Raw genomic sequence first — 19,578 nt, 5'->3', positions numbered from 1 at the left:
ATTTTCTTTTTAACCGTATTAATCTCGATTTTGAACGATGCAAAGTTACGTTTAATTTAACCGAATAAACGTGGGAACGCATTTGTTTGTTGGGTGAAATTAATCTCGTTGGTATTTGATGAAAAATAAATATTTTTCTGAGTTATAAAAATTTTGAAAGGATTAGTTTTAATGGGAAGGGGATAAGGATCGCGTTAAATAACACGTATTAAAAGTAATTGTAAAAGTTGTCTCGGCTTTGTATATTGTCACATAATATAGGCAAAAGAATGAATACGCAATTGGAAAACTGTAAACTGCGATGTAAAATTATCGAAAAATATTATGACAGTGTGCAAGAGTCGCTGATTTATATCATTTGCAAATCATCATCGATTACTTTCATAATTGTTTAATGCCAATTTTAACGTTTTTCGTGGAATAACCGTGAAGCGGTTATTCGATGGAAGGAATGTTAATTCAATATTCCGGAGAGCGTCACATATCGAGAGTTTTGATGTTCTCTGTAATGCATGTCCGTCATAAAATATGAAACCTAATAGAAATACAGGAGGATATATCTTATAAAAGGAAAAGGGGAGCTTGTGTATAAGATATTCAAATAGAAACGTTTAATGCGTTATTATAAAATATTATTCCGACATATATTTTCGTGCGATTCGTCGTTGCGTATACCGAAAACGGTATATCTCGAAATTCGATATCTTCCATTACGTATTCGATCATAAAACACGAGGCGTAATAGAAATAAGGCGATACGTCATAAAAGTTGAAAAGGAGAGAGAGGGGGGCGAATAAAACGAAAACGTGACTCCGGATCGTATTCCTTTTTTCTATAATTCTCTTCTTCCATCGCAATTTTGCACGTGGGACAAAATTTAAAAAACCCACACATTCCAACATTTCGTTCATTTGTTCAACTTTTGACGCGATACGTGTATCCTATCATATTTGATTTAACTTTAACCATTCGAAATTTTTTCTCCTACTAAAATAATAAAAATTTCATTGAAATATTCCTCGTATTTATTAAAAAAAATTTGTTTAAATTTATTTAAATTTATTTTGCTAAATTTTGTGTACCACTGTGAAACGATATCCCGTTTAATTTTCGAATCCTTCCCCGTAGCACAAATAAATATCGTGTTTCATCGAGGAAAATAAGGCAGCGGATATTCCTAGTCTAACAAAACTGTAAAATTTGTAGATAGATTAATATTTCAATTACGAAATTTTAATTATTTCGGGAATATTTCGAATGAGAAATACCCTCGAGAAAAATATTCGGAGAACAAACGAAATGGCTCGATACAGAAATTACGAAATATTGGATTTTTCGTTGAAAATACAAAGTTCTCGCGTTTCTCAAAAATACAAACGCGATGCTGCCTCTAAACGACATTCGATTCTCCGCGCCAACTAAACATTACACTTCCACTCTATTTCCCTTTTCCACCCTATCCTTTTCCACATTTTTTTGCTTCACCCCTTTCCTCTCATATTTTATTCCCTCTGTTTGCAATTTGTTTTCGCGCTCCCTTCCTTCCCTCTTACACGATTACATCGCGTTTCAATGTTCCCAAAACATCTGAAAACTTGGAGGGAACACGTCGAAGCCAGAAAAGCTGGTTACGTTATTTCGCAAAAGTGGAAACTGCGGGCCGAAAGTTAGCGTGGCCCTTGTTCGAGGAAACCAACTATGGTAGAACTGTATAAGATTGGCCGTGAGGGAGGAAATACAGCGGGGGCGTGTAAATCGCGGCTGACGAGTGGGCGGGTTTGCATGAGGCGTGACGACACGAACAAGAGGGGAAACTTTCAAATTTCTTCCGGCGATAATGGCCGGTTTCCTGGCCGGGATTATGACATCGCCACGCCACGGCAAGTCGTCTCTCCGCCTATACACTTTCGCCGGGTATAACGCGCAGATTTTATCGAGGGATACGATCGTGGACTCGATAAAACGGAATTTCGAATTCCACCACCGTGGAATTTCGTTAGCCACGGGGTGATGCCTCGATCGATGTAAGACACGCTCGCTCGATAAAACGGTTCGTTTCTACAACGTCCAGGCTGGTATCGATCGCTTTGTGGTTGGGTTTCGAGCGTATTCTCTCCCGTACTCGATCCTTCCTCGTATCGTATATTTGATATACGAGTTAGTAATTGGAAGATCGGTAATTAAATATAGGGCTTCGTATAGCGGATATTTTACGAACGTTGGAAAATTTTCACGGGACGATTTCTTTCGAATTTCTTAGATTAGGATATTATGAAAAAGAATATGTTTCTCGTGATTTTGTTGATGATATAATTTTGAGTGATAGGTCGTAGAATATTGAAAATCTTTGAGGTGGGGATATTGTAAAAGTCGTTGCACATGGAAATATTGCGGAATATTTGTTCAAACGATATTAATCAATGTGTAAATACAAATAAATGTAATATTTCTCCGTTTTTTGTATTGAAAAGAATTTTTTTTTTATTATTTAGATTATTCCATTTTTAATAAATTTCCATCGATTCGATGATTCCCGCAATGGAAATAATTTCCAAGAATTTAATTTTTCTTCGGAATCATTTTAAAAGCTGTGAATTCAGTTATTCAAAGTGGCAAAATCTTTATCGAAAAAGATTCCGGATCAAAGGATAGAATCGGTTTACCTCGGTATTTTGAATGGCACAGGGTATTTGAATATTACAGCGTGAATTTCTCTATGATCCCCTGGGACTCCTCCGCTAATTTATGACACTCTAGATCGATGCAGTCGCGGGAAATTCAGGTCGTGGCCCTCTTTATCTTTCACGCTTTGATCATTAGCGATTCTCTTCCCTCTGGTTAATTGTATTTTTGTAATTTCGAATATTGCTTCTTTAACGATCCACAGATTTTTACGCAAATCTCACGTATACATTTATCTTATCACGCATTTTCTTATTTTTAAATTACCAATTTTTAATTATTCGATCTTTTTTTCATTATGCACAAAAATGACGAATCAATTTTACCCCTCCTCGGATTTTAATCGAAATGCAAAAATTCATAATGACGATTAATTAACAAAAATATATCTTCAAGTTTCTCGAATAGAATTTCTTTATTCTAACCTATTTCTATTTTTATTGGCGCAGGTCTGACAAAACGGATCCCAAAGGCATGGCCAGCAGCACGGAGGATTACGGATCGGAATTACAGGAGCTGCAGTGGGGCGGGGGTGGGGGGTCCCACTTCCTGCGTAGCGGTTCCCACTTCCTGAGGAGCGGAACAGGCGGTTGTTACGAAGCCGAGGATTTGGAGCCGACGAGCAGGCACCATGGCAGCCAGCACAGGGGATATTACAGCCCTCCCGGCACGAGTTACACGATCGTCGAGAGGCCGCCGAGTGCCCCTCACCACCATTCGTCCCACACCACCCCGTACAGGCATAGGGGGCACGCCACAGCAGGATCTGGCGCCATCTCGCCTGAGCAGGTGCTTAGGTAAGCTCCTTGTTAACTTTCTTGTATTCACGTGAAAATCTTTATATATCGAATGTTTACAGAAGAAGCGCTATTCCGTGAAATCGTATTTTCAAAGAAATATCGTAACAGTTCGAGTTTTACTATTATATCGAGATTAAAAAATTCATCGCGTTGAAAACGAAGATATCGATGTAATATCCGATTAAACAGCTAAGGGAAATTGATCAACTTAGAAATTCCCTTTGATTATAAAACACAAAAATATCCTACACACGAATCGATTACCCTACCGAATAATTGAATTCGATATTCGACGTGCATAAGAATGTCCTACAAATATGCTCGACATTTCAAAAGCCTCATTGAGATTTCGAGTTGTTCGAGAAGACTGAGAACGCCACGACAAAAATATAACAAAGAAAGCTGCGACTGACGTTTACGAGAAAGGAAAAAAAAAATGACATTTCTGCTTCGTCAGACTTTTCGGAAACGGTGTTTCGGAGCGTCGACAGGGGGACAGAAGGACACCGGCCTCCTCGCCTGCGAGCGTTGCCGCGGTGAGAAGCACTCCATCCTCCACGTCCCAGCAACAGCAGCAATCCCAGCAATCGCAGCAATCGCAGCCGAACCCGGCCAATCCCCCGACCTCGCCGAGCTCCCAGCCCCTCAGCCTTCAGGAACTCACCGTAAGGACAATCACCATGACGAGAGATCCGCCGGACTCTCATGGCTTTGGGATCTGCGTGAAGGGTGGCAAGGACGCAGGTGAGATCCGAAGTACCTTCAGGCTACCTCCATCGCCGTACTTCGCGCCTCAAGATCGAGGTATCTTCCGAAAACTGTGACTTTCATTGCCGTTCGTTGCTCGCCGTTCGTTGTTCGCCGCCGTGGTGCTCGATTCTCATCGAATTGCGATTCGTCGTGACGCGGCAAGATTGTTATAATTGTCTCGTTTTTTTTTTTTTTTAATGATTTTAATATATTCTGTACTTTTATTTTTTTTTATATGGTTTTATATGGTTAACGATATACAGTATCATACGGATTAATAGTGTAATATATAATTCTATAAATAATTAAATAATTAATTAATAGTAAGAATTTAGTTATAGAATTAGAGTTCGTTTTTGTCGAGATTTTGAAACTCGTAAAATTTTTTAAATTGTTTGAATTCACTTTTATACGAATCTCTCGATATGATGATGATAAGTAAAATGTTTCTTCGTTAATCGTCGTTTCAAGATTTAATCTCTTCTCGAAGTTAAGATTACGTTTATACGAAACGAAATCGCAATCGATATTTTCACACCACGACGCGATCTTCTCTATCGTATATTTCTATAAGCAGATTCAGCCCTTGTCTCGCTGGCAATAGCGTCACCGACACCCTGTGCTTCCTGTGCTTCAGCACAGCTGTCACGTGTCTTTCATTCTCACCGTCTTCCCATTCTCGTGACGAATCCTTCCATCAAACGAAACAATTCCGCGTGTTATATACGGAAAAGCAGTAAAAACTTTTACGATGATATTAAACTCAACTTTTTTCTTCTTCTTTTTAACGCAACTTGAAATTTAAGTAATATTTTTATCTCGATGAATATTGTCTGATAAAAAAAATAATAAACCTTTCTTTATTATTTTTATCAACGAGCAACGGTACTATGAAATTTTTAATTTTTTTAAGATCGACTTTTTTCTTCCGTTAGATTTTAAAATACGAAATAAAAAATAATTTAAATAAAGATAAATTGTCGATTCGGAATCGTTGAATAGATTAGAACGGAATTGTTTTTGTTTCGAATTCGTTCGGAAGGTTATCGTCGCTCGAACGGGAACCGAAAGGCAGGGAATGGTGGGGAGAAAACATGTTTACATTCATTAAATGTCGTTTCCATTCTAGTTACGGCCTCCGGTGCGAAAGGACGTATTACATTCGGATCGCGTTTCGCCACGATTTTTTCCCTTCGTCTCTCATCGTCTTTTTTGTCATACGGGAAGAAAGTCACCATTCGTTTAATCGATCGATGACCAGTACTATTTTTCGAACGAAAAAAAAAAAAAAAAAAGAAAAAAAGGGTAATAATTGAAATTATCGCGATTCTTTTTCTCTTTATTTATTTTTTTTTCTCTTTTTACGACGTTGGTTTTACAATCTATGGAGTTCTCTGGAAAACGTCTGGAAATATCGGAGAAAAGAGAAATATATCGACTGTTCTTTCTTTCTATATTAATATTTTTCACGTATATTTTTACAATTCAAAAATAATCCTCAACTGCCCCGCCTACACTTTCCTCTCCAAATCAACAATTCTATGCCATGAAGCTTTCAAAGAAATCAGTAATCTAACACGAAGGATTATAATAGAACAATCGAAGGAATCGTTCTTCGATTAACAAAAAGCGTATATCGTATATCGGGCAAGATAGTTGGATATTCGTGGCGCGAATATTCCCTTTTTCGGTGTAATTAGCGATACCGACTAATTGACCATCTCGTGTTTAATGACGCGCCTCTAATTGCCTCCAATCCTCGCGTATATTTTTCTTCCGCGTTGCTCCGCCGTGAAACGGATTAAACCGGATGTATACAATCGCGCGCGGTGTATCAATTCGATCAAATCGTTTTTTCGCTCCTCTCGCGAATTTGTATTGAAAATTACAAAAAAGAAATCGTGGAAAGAAATCGATTAAAAAATGTTTGCTCTGCGATTTTATATAAACCAATGCGGTGAATAATATAAATATATATATATATAGAGTGAAATACGTTAGGTTGATTTTAAAGATTGCTTTTTTTAATTCAAACATAAACGAAGCGAGGTAGAGTTTTATTTAACACGAATTTAAATAATAATTTATGATTCCAGTAAATAAGTTTCGATCAAATATTCTTTATGTTGTACGAATTTTCGTGTCTCGATGGAAAATATATTATTAGTCGGCGTGTTTTCGAATATTACAATTCTCGAGAGGAGCTTTAAAAGTTTAAAAATAACTCGTTAAATAATAATTATATCGAGAAATTTTTAGTAATTCGGGGGAAAGAGTTTTATGCTAGAATTTTTTCATATCATTATCCGCTTTATTTGTAGTCTTTTTATATCGGACGGTTGTTTACCAAGTTGAGATAGGTAAACACCCAGAGCAATTTATTGTGGCCGATGAAGGGGATGGTTTGTTTCGTTTAATTGATATCGAGGTATAGAGTTAGTTGAAAAATTGTTATTGGTTTTTACGAAGCTTTATGGATGGATGGAAAAATAAGAGAGAAAGAGAGAGAGAGAAAGAGAGAGAATTTCTGAATTTTTCGATTAATTTCCTACCCTCTGATCTTTTGCACATGTACAGCGATTTTATTATTAATTCCTAAATTTCCTAAATTAAAAACTCTCTCTTAAAATACGTAAGAATCGAAAATTAAATTTGAAAATTCGTTTATCCAATGCAAAAGATATAAAATATTTCTTTACAATTCGCACTTATAACGACGCGTCGCGATTATCGTATCAATAATCATACGATAAAAATCTCAAAGGAAATCGCCAATTACTATTCTCTTACGTTGTACAAAGAAATAACATTCCGTTATCGAATGCGGTAAATAAACAAGAAAGAAAGAACAGTCATTGCAATGAAAAAAAAAAAAAATCGAAAAGGAAAAAAAAAACACGATCGAATGGAACGAGTTGGAATTCAAAGTTCGATCGAAAAGAACGGAGAACGTACGGGATGGCTTGGTTTTCCAGAGAAGTTCCATGCTCGTACTCGAAAGATAAATAGAAATGTCCCTGTCCGGGATCCACGTTCCGCGGATGCCGGGATGCGCATCCTCGACATGGTCGGGGTCCGGTTTCACGGTTTCGAGTCTCGTAAAATTCACGCTTGATCATGGTATACCGCACACGCACCGTCAACGATCGCTTCATGCTTGATCCTCGTCGAGATCTCGGGCGTGAAACCTTTTTTCTCCTCTTCTTCTTTCGCTTTCAAACGTGGAAACGCGCGGATCTTGTGAAATCATCGTGGATCCTGGGGGGGACTGTGCCCTAGCCCGAAACGATACCCGAGGCTGCCTCGTTTTTTCGAAAAATTTTCTTCGAAATTTTAATCCCAAAGTTGTTGAATGTTTCACAGTGAATTTTTTATTCGAATAAATTTTTTCTTTCTTTCTTAATAATATTCAATTGGAAATTTCGCATCGATTCTTCGTTTTAAATCGTAAATTTTATCGAATTTTTTTTTCCAGAGATCTTCTATTTATTGTATATAGTTTTTTGTTGTTATTTGGACATTCTGAAGATTAAAAAAAAAAAAAACGAAAATCGAAAGAACGAAAAAAATTGGGATCCGTTCGAAATGATCGATGGTTAATTTTCGAAGAGACAAGCACGAAGCCTTGGCGTCGTTTCGGGCCGGTCGAAATCGAAATAAGCCAACTGGCGGTGTGTCTTTCTTGTTTTCTGTTTCGCTGTACCAGAAGCTCAGTCAGGTAACTCATCAACCATACGAACCGAAAGGCAGAGAGAATGTAAGGAAAAAAAAAAAAAAGGAAAATGAGCGAAAGAGCGAGTGAAAGAGAAACAGATCGAAAGAAGAGAGAAAGAGAAACATTAGCATTATACAAAGAAAAAGAAAAAAAAAAAAGAAAAGAATAGTCACAAGAAGATTGAAACGGCTCGAAATTTCGAAATTTACGAATTTATTTATTTTTCTTTCTTTTTTTATCTCGTCTCTTAATTTCCATAATACATTAAAGTTTAATACATTCACGATGTAACTCACGAGCCAAGCGAAATTTCACCGACGACGGTGCGAGAGATTCTAATTTAATAAAGAACGTAACTCTGATATATTAACGCGTACGCGATAACGACGGATACACCAAGTCGGTGAACATTGCAGAGGAGGTTTTATCGTTTATTCCAGGGATGTTAACGCGAGAAAAAGACCAGATCTGAGAGGGAGAGAGAGAGAGAGAAAGAGAGAGAGAGGATGGAGGAAAAAATTCTGAAACACCGATATAAATTACATTAAGCACGATTAAAGGCACCAACTTCTGCCTTTATCCGGTAATTTTTTTTTAATATATTTTTTTTTCTCTCGTTTCGAACGGTTGACGATTTATATCCTCGTGGATCGTTAATAGATATGATTTATATTTTCGAGTCTCGCTCGATTGGTAACGCACGAAATATTGCGGGAGATGTTCGATTCGACCGCCATTCGAGATGATAAGTTTGTTTAACCCTTGAAGTATCCGAGCTATGTATTTAGATATGTCTTTGACCTTGATTTTCGAGAGTAGTCAAGGGTTTATAACGAAGGTTTAATCGAAATGGAATTTCGAGACCTTTTCGAGACGTTCAATCGGTACTTGGAGGATTAATCGAACTTCGTATACAATCTTCAACGTATCATTTATCGTGATCGAACGATTTGTCATGTCTTCATTCGATCCTCGTTTTTAAACGTCTTCGACCTTTCGCCTTATCAATCACACGAAGATGCACTTAGGTCTTGAATTATAGTTTAAGACAGTTTGATGGATGTGGAAAGGTTGCGTGAGAAAGAGAATAAAAACGTAATTTTTTCTTTCATCTTTTTTTTCTTTCAAATCATTTTACGCAAAGGAAATATAAACTTTGCTCGCTGGTTTCAAATAAATAAATAATCACAATTTACAGACAATCTCGATATAAAATCGCTCTTTGCATATTTCTTTGCGATTTGCGATATTTAAAATTTAGGAAATTTTATCGTGAAAAAAAATCAACATTTCTTTCGCTTTCTTTCTCTCACATTTATAACATTTTTGTTATATCTTTTCCTGTTTCGAAAAGGCAAAGGATTAATCGTCAACCAGTATCGATAATGTCAAACGACTATTTGACATCGAATGGAGATTAACTTTTCGTGAAATGAAAACATTTCGGTATCGAATTTTAAATTACAAAATTTTCCAATTCCGTGAAAATTTGATAAATCCATTCCTCTTTTCTTTTTTATTGGTGAATTTTACAAAAATTTTACTCTAATTACAACGAATAAATATATATATATAAAAGAAAAGCGATATCAAAGTGTAAATTATGTCAAATAATTGACATAATTTAATCTCGTTTCAATAAGATAAAGATAAACTATTTTTCATAAGTTCGTTTGGCTCGTTCTCCAAAATTTTTCAAAAATTGTCCCTTCAAGACAAATAAATTAACTTCAACAAATCTACAACATTCTTTCAAAAGATACAGAAACGAATTTATTCAGTCTCGATCTGGCGCAATTGCGCTACAATTCAAGTTTCGTGATCAATCGATATAAAATAAATACTTTGCTTCGCTCCAAATACCAGTTTAAGGATCATAAACGATCGAGTGGAGAGGATCGATCGAATTGCGAGTCGTTTCGCACAGAATCGTTTCGAAGACACTCGATCAAGAGACGGAGGCCATTACGGATTTTCCTGTACCGAATTTCGTGGCCGTTCCAATCTCCTCGTGATTCTCGAGTATTCATATTCACAATTTCATACACACATATAGAAACACGCATACTCACACTGAGTAACGATCGATGTCGCATGAAAGTGTAATGCGCAGATCGGCCGAGCTTGGAGGGCGATCAGCAGAGCAAGAGAAAGGAAGCCAATGTTGAAACGTTGGAGAGATCAGAATTTTTCTCTTTTTTCTTTCTTCTCTTTTCTTTTTTTTTTTTTTTTTTAACAAAAGATACTTTTTTTTCTATTGAGATCCGGCCTTTGTCGATTCTCGATCGCGCGTACAATCGTCAAAGCAACGTTTTATAACGGATGCTCGTATGCGGAGACTGAAATTTTTTACGTGATTGCAGAGAAAGATTAAATTCGACTTCTCTTTTCCTTTTTTTCGCAATCCGTTTGAGGAATTTTCTCTAATTATTCAATGAAGTTGATCCATTTTTTTCTTCGAATATTTATTCTTCGTTTTCGTAGAATTTTCTGCGAAGATGATACTCAAAGGAAATTCAAAAGGGATTAATCACAATCTTCTTTGTCGTATTTGTATCGCTTTCTTTCGAATCCAGCAAAAATTGCTCGAGTTCTCTAACATTACAGCAAAGAATCATCTCCTTTGCATATTTTTCGCAACGCAAACAGTCCAATCTTACTCGAAATTGTATCGTTTCTTTCTTCTCTCTTATATATCCACGAAAAATTTCTCGGTATTTCTCCAATATTCCGCACAATTGTCAACGCTGCTTCCCTACTTTTGTAATCTTCGCAACAGGAACGATTTATCTTCTCTAGTGCGAATATATATTTTTACAAAGCGTCATGATAATCGTGCAAATAGCTGGATCGCGATCGTTAAAAAAGAAACAGGTGTCCTCGCGACCGATTCCCATCGAGCATCGGAATGCATCTGTCCGATTGTCGTCCTCGTTTTTCCAGAATGTTTCGATCGCCGATTTCACCGCGCGTGCACTCGCTTTTTTTGGTATTATCGAGAGTTCTCCCGTCGTGATAAGGATAGATTAGCCTGGAAAACGTGAATTCCTCTCGATCCACGGATGGCTTGACTAAAGTCGAGGGGAGGAGTCGAAAGATCGAACCAGGTAAAGAAGACAAGTAGCTGTATCCTATAAAACAGAAATTTGGAATCGTTATATATCGGATTTACGAGGAAGAGGAATAAAGATGATCGAGAAAAAGAATCGATCGAATAGAATATCAGTATTTTTTATTGAAGGAATACAACGAAACGTATAAATTTTTTTAAGAATTTTTCCAAGCAAAAATGAAGAGAAACATATTTTTGAATTAAAAAGAAAAAAAAATTCAATTAAAAACGACAAACAGATTCGTTCTTCGTTTCCTTGAAATAGTTAAGCGTCCGTGACATGGATTATTTCCTCGGATATTGAATTTGTTTTCTTTTTTTTTTTTTATTATTATCATTTTGAAACTACAAAAGAGAGAGAAAAAAATTCGAGGACACGGAGAAGCGTGAGAGTTAAGAAACGTCAAGTGGTTTACGCGGAGGACGGAGGAAACTTTCCTGGCTACGTTTATTAGTTTAACTTGCGTGGGACGAGTTTATGCAACTAGGACGAGTCGTATCTTTTGTTCCGTGCACAAAAAAAAAAAGAAGTCTCGAATGTTATAACAAGCTTTATCTTCTTACGGCCTCGGTTTTTGTCCACCGCGATTCCGTGCTGACATTAGCTCGCTGTTTTCCACGCTTTAAACGCGATTACTCTTCTTTTATTTTTTTTTTTATCCCTTTCAAGAAATATCAGTCTTCTCGTTTCGAGCTTCAAACCCGTGCAACGTATCGAAGATGATCGAAATCACCGAGATCGATGAAATTCTACGTTTTATCTCTGATTTTTTTTTTTTTTTCATTTCTTCCAAAGGAAAAAGAAAAAGAATTGGTTTAAAATTCGAACGAATGAGAGGGCATCGTTCGGGGAAAATAATTTTTCCAGGATGGAAATTGTATAGATTCGCGTTGGAATGTTTGATAAAAGACAGAATCCTTTCTCTGGCTGGCTTCGTTCTTCCGACGATGAATCGTCGGGATCTCGCAATTAATGGTAACCGAGAATTCCTCTTAGGCTTAGCACGCCGGTGTTTCGTTGCATGACAGTGTATGATGTATAGTTTATGAATTTATAGAAGAAAACGTACGCACACCAACTTATACGCATATATCGATGTCTCTTGTACACATACATACACACACATACATGTGATTTACGTCACATCCTCGCGGACGGGTGGCAAGAAGGCGAATACTGAAGTGTTAAAGGGAGCCCATTTAAGGTAGTCGAGTTGAGAATGAATAAGAGTAATTCAAAGGCTAATTTCAACTTGTGAACTTGTGAAGATTTAAATTACTTTCGATAAGGTGTTTAAGATATTCGGGGAGAAAAGATGTAGAGGAAGGACAGAAGAAACGTGGAATATGATAGGATAAACCGAATGCAAGATATTAAAATATACGAAATTAAAATTGAAACGTGGAAACGGAGAATTGAAATTAACCTTTAATTTTCTTTTTACGATTTTTTCGATCGATCATCAAATATTAAAATTAGTATAAAGTAAGAACAGTTTTCAAGAAGAGAATTATATTACAAATCGATATTCCATCGAATCGGAATCACACAGTTCCACGAATACGAATATCGAATATTACAAGGAAAGGAGTTAAAACAAAGGGAGAAAAATTACAAAGAGAGCAAGAAAATAAGAAGGAAAATTAGAACCGTGATATTTGCGCAAAATCCTTGGATATCTCATCATCGACGTCCTTGAAAGAAACAGGGGGAAAGGGCGATTTCTGGAGGATGGAAATCTGTTCTTAAATGGGCTCGAGGAAAGGAGTTTTTTTCTTTTCTTTTTTTTTTTTATTAAGCGACAATCCAAGTTCGCCACGCGAGCATCACGTAACGAGCTCATTGTTCCCCTTATCTCTTTTATCAGCCTGATTAATCCTTGCTCCCCGGGGTCTGTCGATGTGAAAAGAGATCAATTACCAATAGGACAGGACTCTTGCGGTCTCGAAATAACCATCCTTCTGTCTCGACCTCCATCTTGTCCAAATGTCAAATTTCTCTTTTTTGTTTTTTCATTTAACGCTAGAATTAACTACTTGTAAAACATTTTTGAATGTCTTATTGCACATCGATCCCTTAAATAACTATTCGTTAGAGAGAAAAGCGTTTCAAGTAAAAGAGAACATTCTTTATTTCAAGAAATATAATTTTATGTAAGAGCAAATCGATTTTATTGGTAAGAGGAATAGAGATTGCGAGATTGCTTCTCTCTTTTAGACGGAATTGTGTAGTTTAAAAAATATCGATTTGCTTGTCTCAATTATATTCTTAAAATAAAGTGAATTTTTTTTTAGATTTTTGACGTCTTAAATTATATTCTCATCCGGTTAAAATCATTGGTTGAATATATTTGTGAAAATTCGAAACACGTCAATTCGACAGATTTAGTTAATTCTATCGTTAATGCCTCTCTTGTTCGCGTGAACAGCTCGTTATCGATTGTATCTGCTCTCCTTGAATAATGCGACCGCGTTTGTTCCGTGTCGCGGACAAATATCTGGAGAATTAAGTATTCATGGTACTCCTGCTTTGCAAGTATAATATCTTTTTCCAGTTATATTTTATAATATATTTTATTCCTTCTTTCGCGACACGATGAGCCAAATACCCATATTCCAGACACGAATTGAATTTCATAATTCGAACAGATTTGAACAGAATTCTTCTTCTTCTTCTTTTTTAATTTATCTTTTATTTAAACGATTTAAACGTTAAAGTCTCGCCTCGTTGTTCCAGGGGGAACGGGGGGAGATGGAATTAGATTCACGGGCGCAGATCGCGATTCTAGATGCCGGTTAATGAGCTAATTAACACGGTCTTGCGCGGCGTTCAATTAAAATGATACAAAAGATAGCGTAAAAGCTTGGCTCAGTTTGATCGCTATTAAGTTGAAGCTAATTTGTGTAATGTATTATGCATCGAATTGTATATACATATATATACATATGTACGTATGTATATGTACATATATATATATATGGCGTAGAACCTCATCAACCATGGTATACCGTTACTTGGAACTTCTGCCTAATTAGTTCGGGCTAACGAGGATCGCATTTTTATACGGTTCCTGATCCTCTGGAACAAGGGGAAACTTTACTCGTGATTAATTATTCCGATCCTCGTCAGATCGTTTCGACGTTGTTACATATCATTCGTTGAACGTTTTCGATTATAAAATTTGTCCGGACATTTGTCGATGGAGTTTTTAATTGATAAAATCGATAAATTTATAAAATAAGAGATTTAGAAGAGAATTAAAGAACAGAATTCATCCCCTGTATCGAATCACGTTTTTTATTTGTTTCGAGGATTAAACTCAATTAACCAAGTTTCATTCGTGAGAAAATTTTTAATCTCGATTCTCGAAACTTTGGCTCGTTGAAATTCGTATATTCTCGCTTCCCTCTCACGACGTAACGTAGCGTAACGAAACGAGTTGAAGGAACACCATGAAAACGAAAGGTCAATCGAAAGAGCGATTCGTCGCGCATGTAAAAAAACCGATACATTCCCAGATTCATTTCACTCGCTTACAGATTCACGATCGAAAGAGAAACATCGTGGAACGATGTCGAATACCGAACGAAAGGAAAAATCGTCCCCCTTTAACACCTTCGATCGCATCTAATCAACACGCTCCAAAAAAATTCCCATTTGCACGAAAAATATTAGCTGGAAAAATAAAAAAGCAAAAATTCACCACGAAAACTTCCAATCACGAGCATTTAATCCCCCCGTATATATTTTTCTGCGGAAATAATGTAAGAGATTGCCGATTTTTAAACATCGCCCACCGATCTTCTCGGAAATCGCACGCAGGATGGAAAGAGAGAAAGAGAGAAAGCAAGAAAGTGTGATGCAATCTCTTTTCTCATTTCCTTTTTTCACGTTCGTCGACTCTTCCACCCGTTTAGATTACACCCGATTCTTATCGCGCGTATTTCCGCAGAAAAATCGTTTTGCATGCCCTTCCATCACGTTGCGCTCGCGAGACGCAACACAGGAGAACACACGCACCGGCACGGAATCGTAATCACTGTTTTTTTCGAACAGTTTCACTTGTTGTGCATCCGCATTTTACTGTTCCCTCGTTTCTTTTTTTTTTCTCTTCCTCCTTCCCCTCCACGTGTATTCTTTGTGTCTTCTATTTTTTTCTGCGCTTCCCCCTACGATTCCACCACCACCACCACCATTACGTTACGTTTCTACTCCATTTCACGACACGAGAAACCTAACCTTGGCGTTTCTACCCATGGCGTTTCCACGAAAGACAGGTACGATGTGGGCGTGTGATGAAGTTATGCAACGTCCATAAGTCACTTGGTATATTTGGGGACGAATGAATATTGTAACGGGTTACATTTATGGGTATTGAATAGCGCATTGTTCGTGTCGCAGACAATGGTCCTCCTCAATGGATTATTATTAAATTTTGATCAAGTTTATCGCCAATGTAATATCAACTTGAGAAATAGAGAGAGAGAGAGAGAGGTCTAGTTTAGTTGACTGAGAAATTTGAAAAATGACGGAGATTTTAACAATGAAAATTTTAATCATTTAATAAGGCATTATCGTATATCGAAAGAGAAGTTACGTAAGAGACCAGATGGATCAACTAGAACTAAACTAGATTAAATCTGCTCTATATTACAGAGTTATCCAACAATCCCACAAACAAACCGTTCGTTACACAAACCGCTTTAGTATTGGTATATCTTTTATCACAACAATAGAATGATGATCAAATAATCTCTCTCATTATCAAATTAAATCTCCTTATCTTCATTTGTTTGCAATTCTATCTAATGTAAAATATATTACGTTCAACTTTAATTTATCGAGTAACATGTACTTTGAAATTATTAATCTCATTAACTTAACTAATTTTTCCAGAATTTTTGGAAGCCAATCGAAAAATTCCAAACGAATTTCGGAGTCGAGACGAAACGTAACTCACGGGATCGTTTAAAAAATTATCGAGCCGAGCAATGACTTATGGACAGCGCTGTAACTCCGTTGGCGAAGGAAAAAATGGGAGCTTTACGCCGTCACGTTTTACGAACGGTCCACCCTCTTGAATTCTAATGGATCAATTTCCACTTACCACGATTTATACAGTCCCGAAAGCGGTTCGTGATACGGCCACCGCTCCAGGAGATTATGGCTACGTTTTCTTCGTGATTAAAATGCCTCTATTCCTCTTCCCCCTCCCTTTCCTCCATTCTTTCTCGACATTTTTGTCGTTGGAGAAGTCGATTTCGATCCTCGAGAAGCCGTTTAATTACCCCTCCCCCGCACTCTTTTACTCGTTTATTATTCGAGGAACGTTGAAGAACACTAAAAAACACTACAAGCCGTGTTTTTGCTTTATTCTTATTATTATACCGCGATAACGGTGGCAAGTAAGTGGAAAGGTTTCGATGTTTGGAATTGTTGATAGATCGCGACCCAGTTTCGGATAGTTTATTTTGTTTCGAATTTCGTTGGAACACAGAAGGTTTCACAGAGAGTTTCGATTATTATATGCAATTCGATATTAACTTGGCTAATTGATAGTTGCGTTAATCGTTCGGTTTATGTAACTCGGGTAAATTTGAATTGGCAAAAGAGTTTTAATTCATGTTTTAATTCGAGCCGAATTCTGTTCATAATATAGAGATTATAGGAGAAAAAGCTACATTTCATAATGTTCGCAGGAGAATGTTATCTAAAAGTTAGGTGTAGACTTATGATTAACTTGGCTCGATCATGGCTAAAAATAATACAATATCTTTTTAACAAAGAAATTGGAAGAGAAACAGGTTGGACGTGTTTGACCATTTATGAAAAAATTTCTCGGGAATATTAATAGCGAAATATCTGGAAATCAATGGAAGATAAAATAAAAATATTTCGGTAGTGCAGAATTTATATAGTGATTGTTTCCCAATTTTTTTTTCAATTTTGAAATATTAAAAAAAAAAATCCTCAAAATTCAATATTTCTTCTATGATCTCTTGACTCAAAATACTTTCGGAGAAAAAAGAGAGGGAGGAGGGGGGAATCTGGCCAATCCACAAAATTAAATTTCTACGCGTATCCATTCTCTCGGGCGAAAGATAATTTATTTAAGTGCTCCCATTTTTGACGCCATCGCGTGTCTCTCGCGAGATCGAATGTGTCGCGCGGTACAACATTTTTGGAAGGAAAAAGTTGGAAAGGATCCGCCCTGGGTGGAAGGTTTTAGCTAGCACTGGTCGCGAACCAGTCGCCAGGCAGCTTCCGCCCTGATGGAAAGTCTGTGAATTGTTCTCAGGGGTGGGTGTCTACATTTCGAGGGTGGAGGAGGGTTCGGTGGCCGAACGTGCTGGACTCAGGCCAGGAGACACCATCTTGGAGGTGAACGGCACACCCTTCCGGGCGGTGACCCACGAGGAGGCCCTCAAAGTGAGTTTCTACTTTCATTTTCCGAATCAGAAACATTTCCTCGCTCGCGTAACCGTGTGTCACGCGCGATGACGTCGCAATTGCAATTCCAATTCTGTCGCGAATGTATACAACGAAGTTCTTTTTTTTTTTTTCTTCTTGAAAATATTTATTTAGATTAATTAAATCGCGGATTTTTATGCGGAGCAGAGGTTTGTTTCTGTTTCAATTTTATATATTTTTGCTTTATTTTAAATATTGAATCATTGGTAATTGTTTGAATAATTGAACTTGAATTTTTTCCTAATTTTTGAAAGCCTAAAATTGAAAAATTGAAAAAAGTGTAGTAAAATATTTAAAAAAAAGTAGAATTTTAATTAAATTTCCTATAAAGTATAATTCAGTTTCTCTATTATCAGTTTTCTTAAATTCAAAGTAAATCGGTGTAATTCCTTCGAAGAAGGAAAATTCTACTTTTATTGGGCGCACAATCATTACAGTGAAATCGTCAGTGAATCAATGGGCACCAGCCCAATCGTGTCGAACCCTTCAATTTTGGAATGTTTCTCTAAACACGTTTCGTTGGCTACGTGCCTGATCACGGTTAAAAATCAGTATTAAATCATTCTGGCCATTGGCGTGCAATCGATCGTGTTCGTTTTGTATTTATGAGTGACCTTAAGAGCCACCCCATCGATCGCAAATACCAGCCAGGCTCTCAGCTAGATTATATGGGGTGGGGCAAACGATTTCCTTCGATAAGTGTTATCTGACGAACGTTTCGAGCGCTTTTCTATTTTAAATCAATTCCATTCCCCCTTTTCCTCCATCTGTCCAACATATCGGTATTAAACTTTTCCAAATATCCTCTTAGAAATTATCGTTTCGCAGATTTCTTTTACATTCGCTCTCTTTCTTTTCTTTTCTTTTTTTTTTTTTTTTACGTATTAATTCACGCAGACAAAAACTTAATTAAAATTCCTAAAAGAATATTTAACGAAAGAAGCTTATGTATTTTAATTTTAAGCTACCCAATTATGTCTCAAGATTTTCAACTCTCATCCTCCCATTTTTTTAATAAACTTTTAATTTCAGTTCGCGATGAAAAAGAAATCTGCGGGAAGGAGCCGGGAGCAGTGAGATATTTATTTTTCGCTGAAATTATTCGTAAAAAAAAAAATAAGCGACTCGAAGATTCGTAAATAGGAATACAGTAAAAAGTTATCTCGGGAAGGAAAACCTCGTTATTCTTTAAAACTTCGTTTCGATCGATAAGAGAAAGTGTTTCCAACGATTGTATATCTTTGATCTTCGTTCTCGATTATTCGAAGGGCTCTCTCGTCACTTGTCAAGCTTCCATAGCTTTCTCATTCAATAGTTCTCTTTTAATTCGCATAATTTCGAGCCTCATTGCCACGAATCCGAAGAGATCGATTTTTTCAAAATTAATATATATGAAGATGAAGAACGTGGCTGGATTTTGAGGAGAGAGGGAAAAATTTCTTCCAAGATACTGTCTCGCGATATTTAATTTAACTTGGAAGCGAGATTACGGAGGCTGGGTTATAGCAAAACTTTCAACAATATTACCGTGTTTTATAAAAGAGGGTTAACCTGCCTCGAGCGTTGCCTCGAAATATCCTTTGAACGATTTATATCGTAATTTTCGATATAACAATTCTTATAGTAATAATAATAATAATAAAAGGAATAAAACGTTCGTTGATAAAAGTTTCTATGGTACAAACTCAATCACGATGAGAGATTATAAAGACAGAAAACAATGGAAAGAAATACTTTTAAATTCTTAGAGGAGGAAATATCTTTTATGCGCAAAAAATTTGCGTGGAAGGACACACGAATCTTTGCGTTTTAAGAAGAGAAGACAGCAGCAACTTCGAAGAATTTCGAAACAAATATTTATTATCATTCATGAGAAAGAGAAAAAAATGGATTTGCCATTTAACATTAATTTAACGAGTAATAAATTGAAAAAAATATTCGTATGCCAAATCGTTTCCACTGAAAAAACTGAAGTGAACTGGGAATCGACTAAATCGAGAGATAATCGAGAGGTGGAATGTTCCCTGACGTTGCTCGAGAAAAAAG

The 19,578-nt window shown here is 36.6% G+C and overlaps 1 protein-coding gene and 1 long non-coding RNA gene across 11 annotated transcripts in view; one reads left to right on the top strand and one right to left on the bottom strand.

Moving 5' to 3' along the window:
- The window catches only part of LOC107995072 (whirlin), a 96,444-nt gene that overhangs the window by 23,903 nt on the left and 52,963 nt on the right, over positions 1–19,578 (top strand). For 6 of the 10 annotated variants that reach the window (XM_062081888.1, XM_062081892.1, XM_062081890.1 and 3 more), the window contains exons 2-4: positions 3,133–3,480; positions 3,941–4,287; positions 17,360–17,490. In XM_062081888.1, the coding sequence (XP_061937872.1) occupies positions 3,158–3,480; positions 3,941–4,287; positions 17,360–17,490 (801 nt within the window). In that variant the 5' untranslated portion in view covers positions 3,133–3,157. Of the gene's footprint in view, positions 1–3,132; positions 3,481–3,940; positions 4,288–7,939; positions 7,952–17,359; positions 17,491–19,578 lie in introns of all 10 variants that reach the window. The other 4 variants (XM_062081894.1, XM_062081891.1, XM_028665393.2 and 1 more) reach the window with 2 other exon arrangements.
- Positions 9,696–19,578, bottom strand: part of LOC107995075 (uncharacterized) — a 42,262-nt gene continuing 32,379 nt past the window's right edge. Inside the window, exon 3 of the long non-coding RNA XR_009831919.1 lies at positions 9,696–11,079. This is a non-coding gene — a long non-coding RNA (uncharacterized LOC107995075). The remainder of the gene's footprint in view (positions 11,080–19,578) is intronic.

The sequence above is a fragment of the Apis cerana genome, linkage group LG11 (assembly GCF_029169275.1).
Source record: "Apis cerana isolate GH-2021 linkage group LG11, AcerK_1.0, whole genome shotgun sequence".
In the NCBI taxonomy this organism is placed as follows: Eukaryota; Metazoa; Arthropoda; class Insecta; order Hymenoptera; family Apidae; genus Apis; species Apis cerana.
The sequence above is the reverse complement of the archived record's forward strand: the minus strand, read 5'-3'. Positions and strand labels throughout refer to the sequence as shown.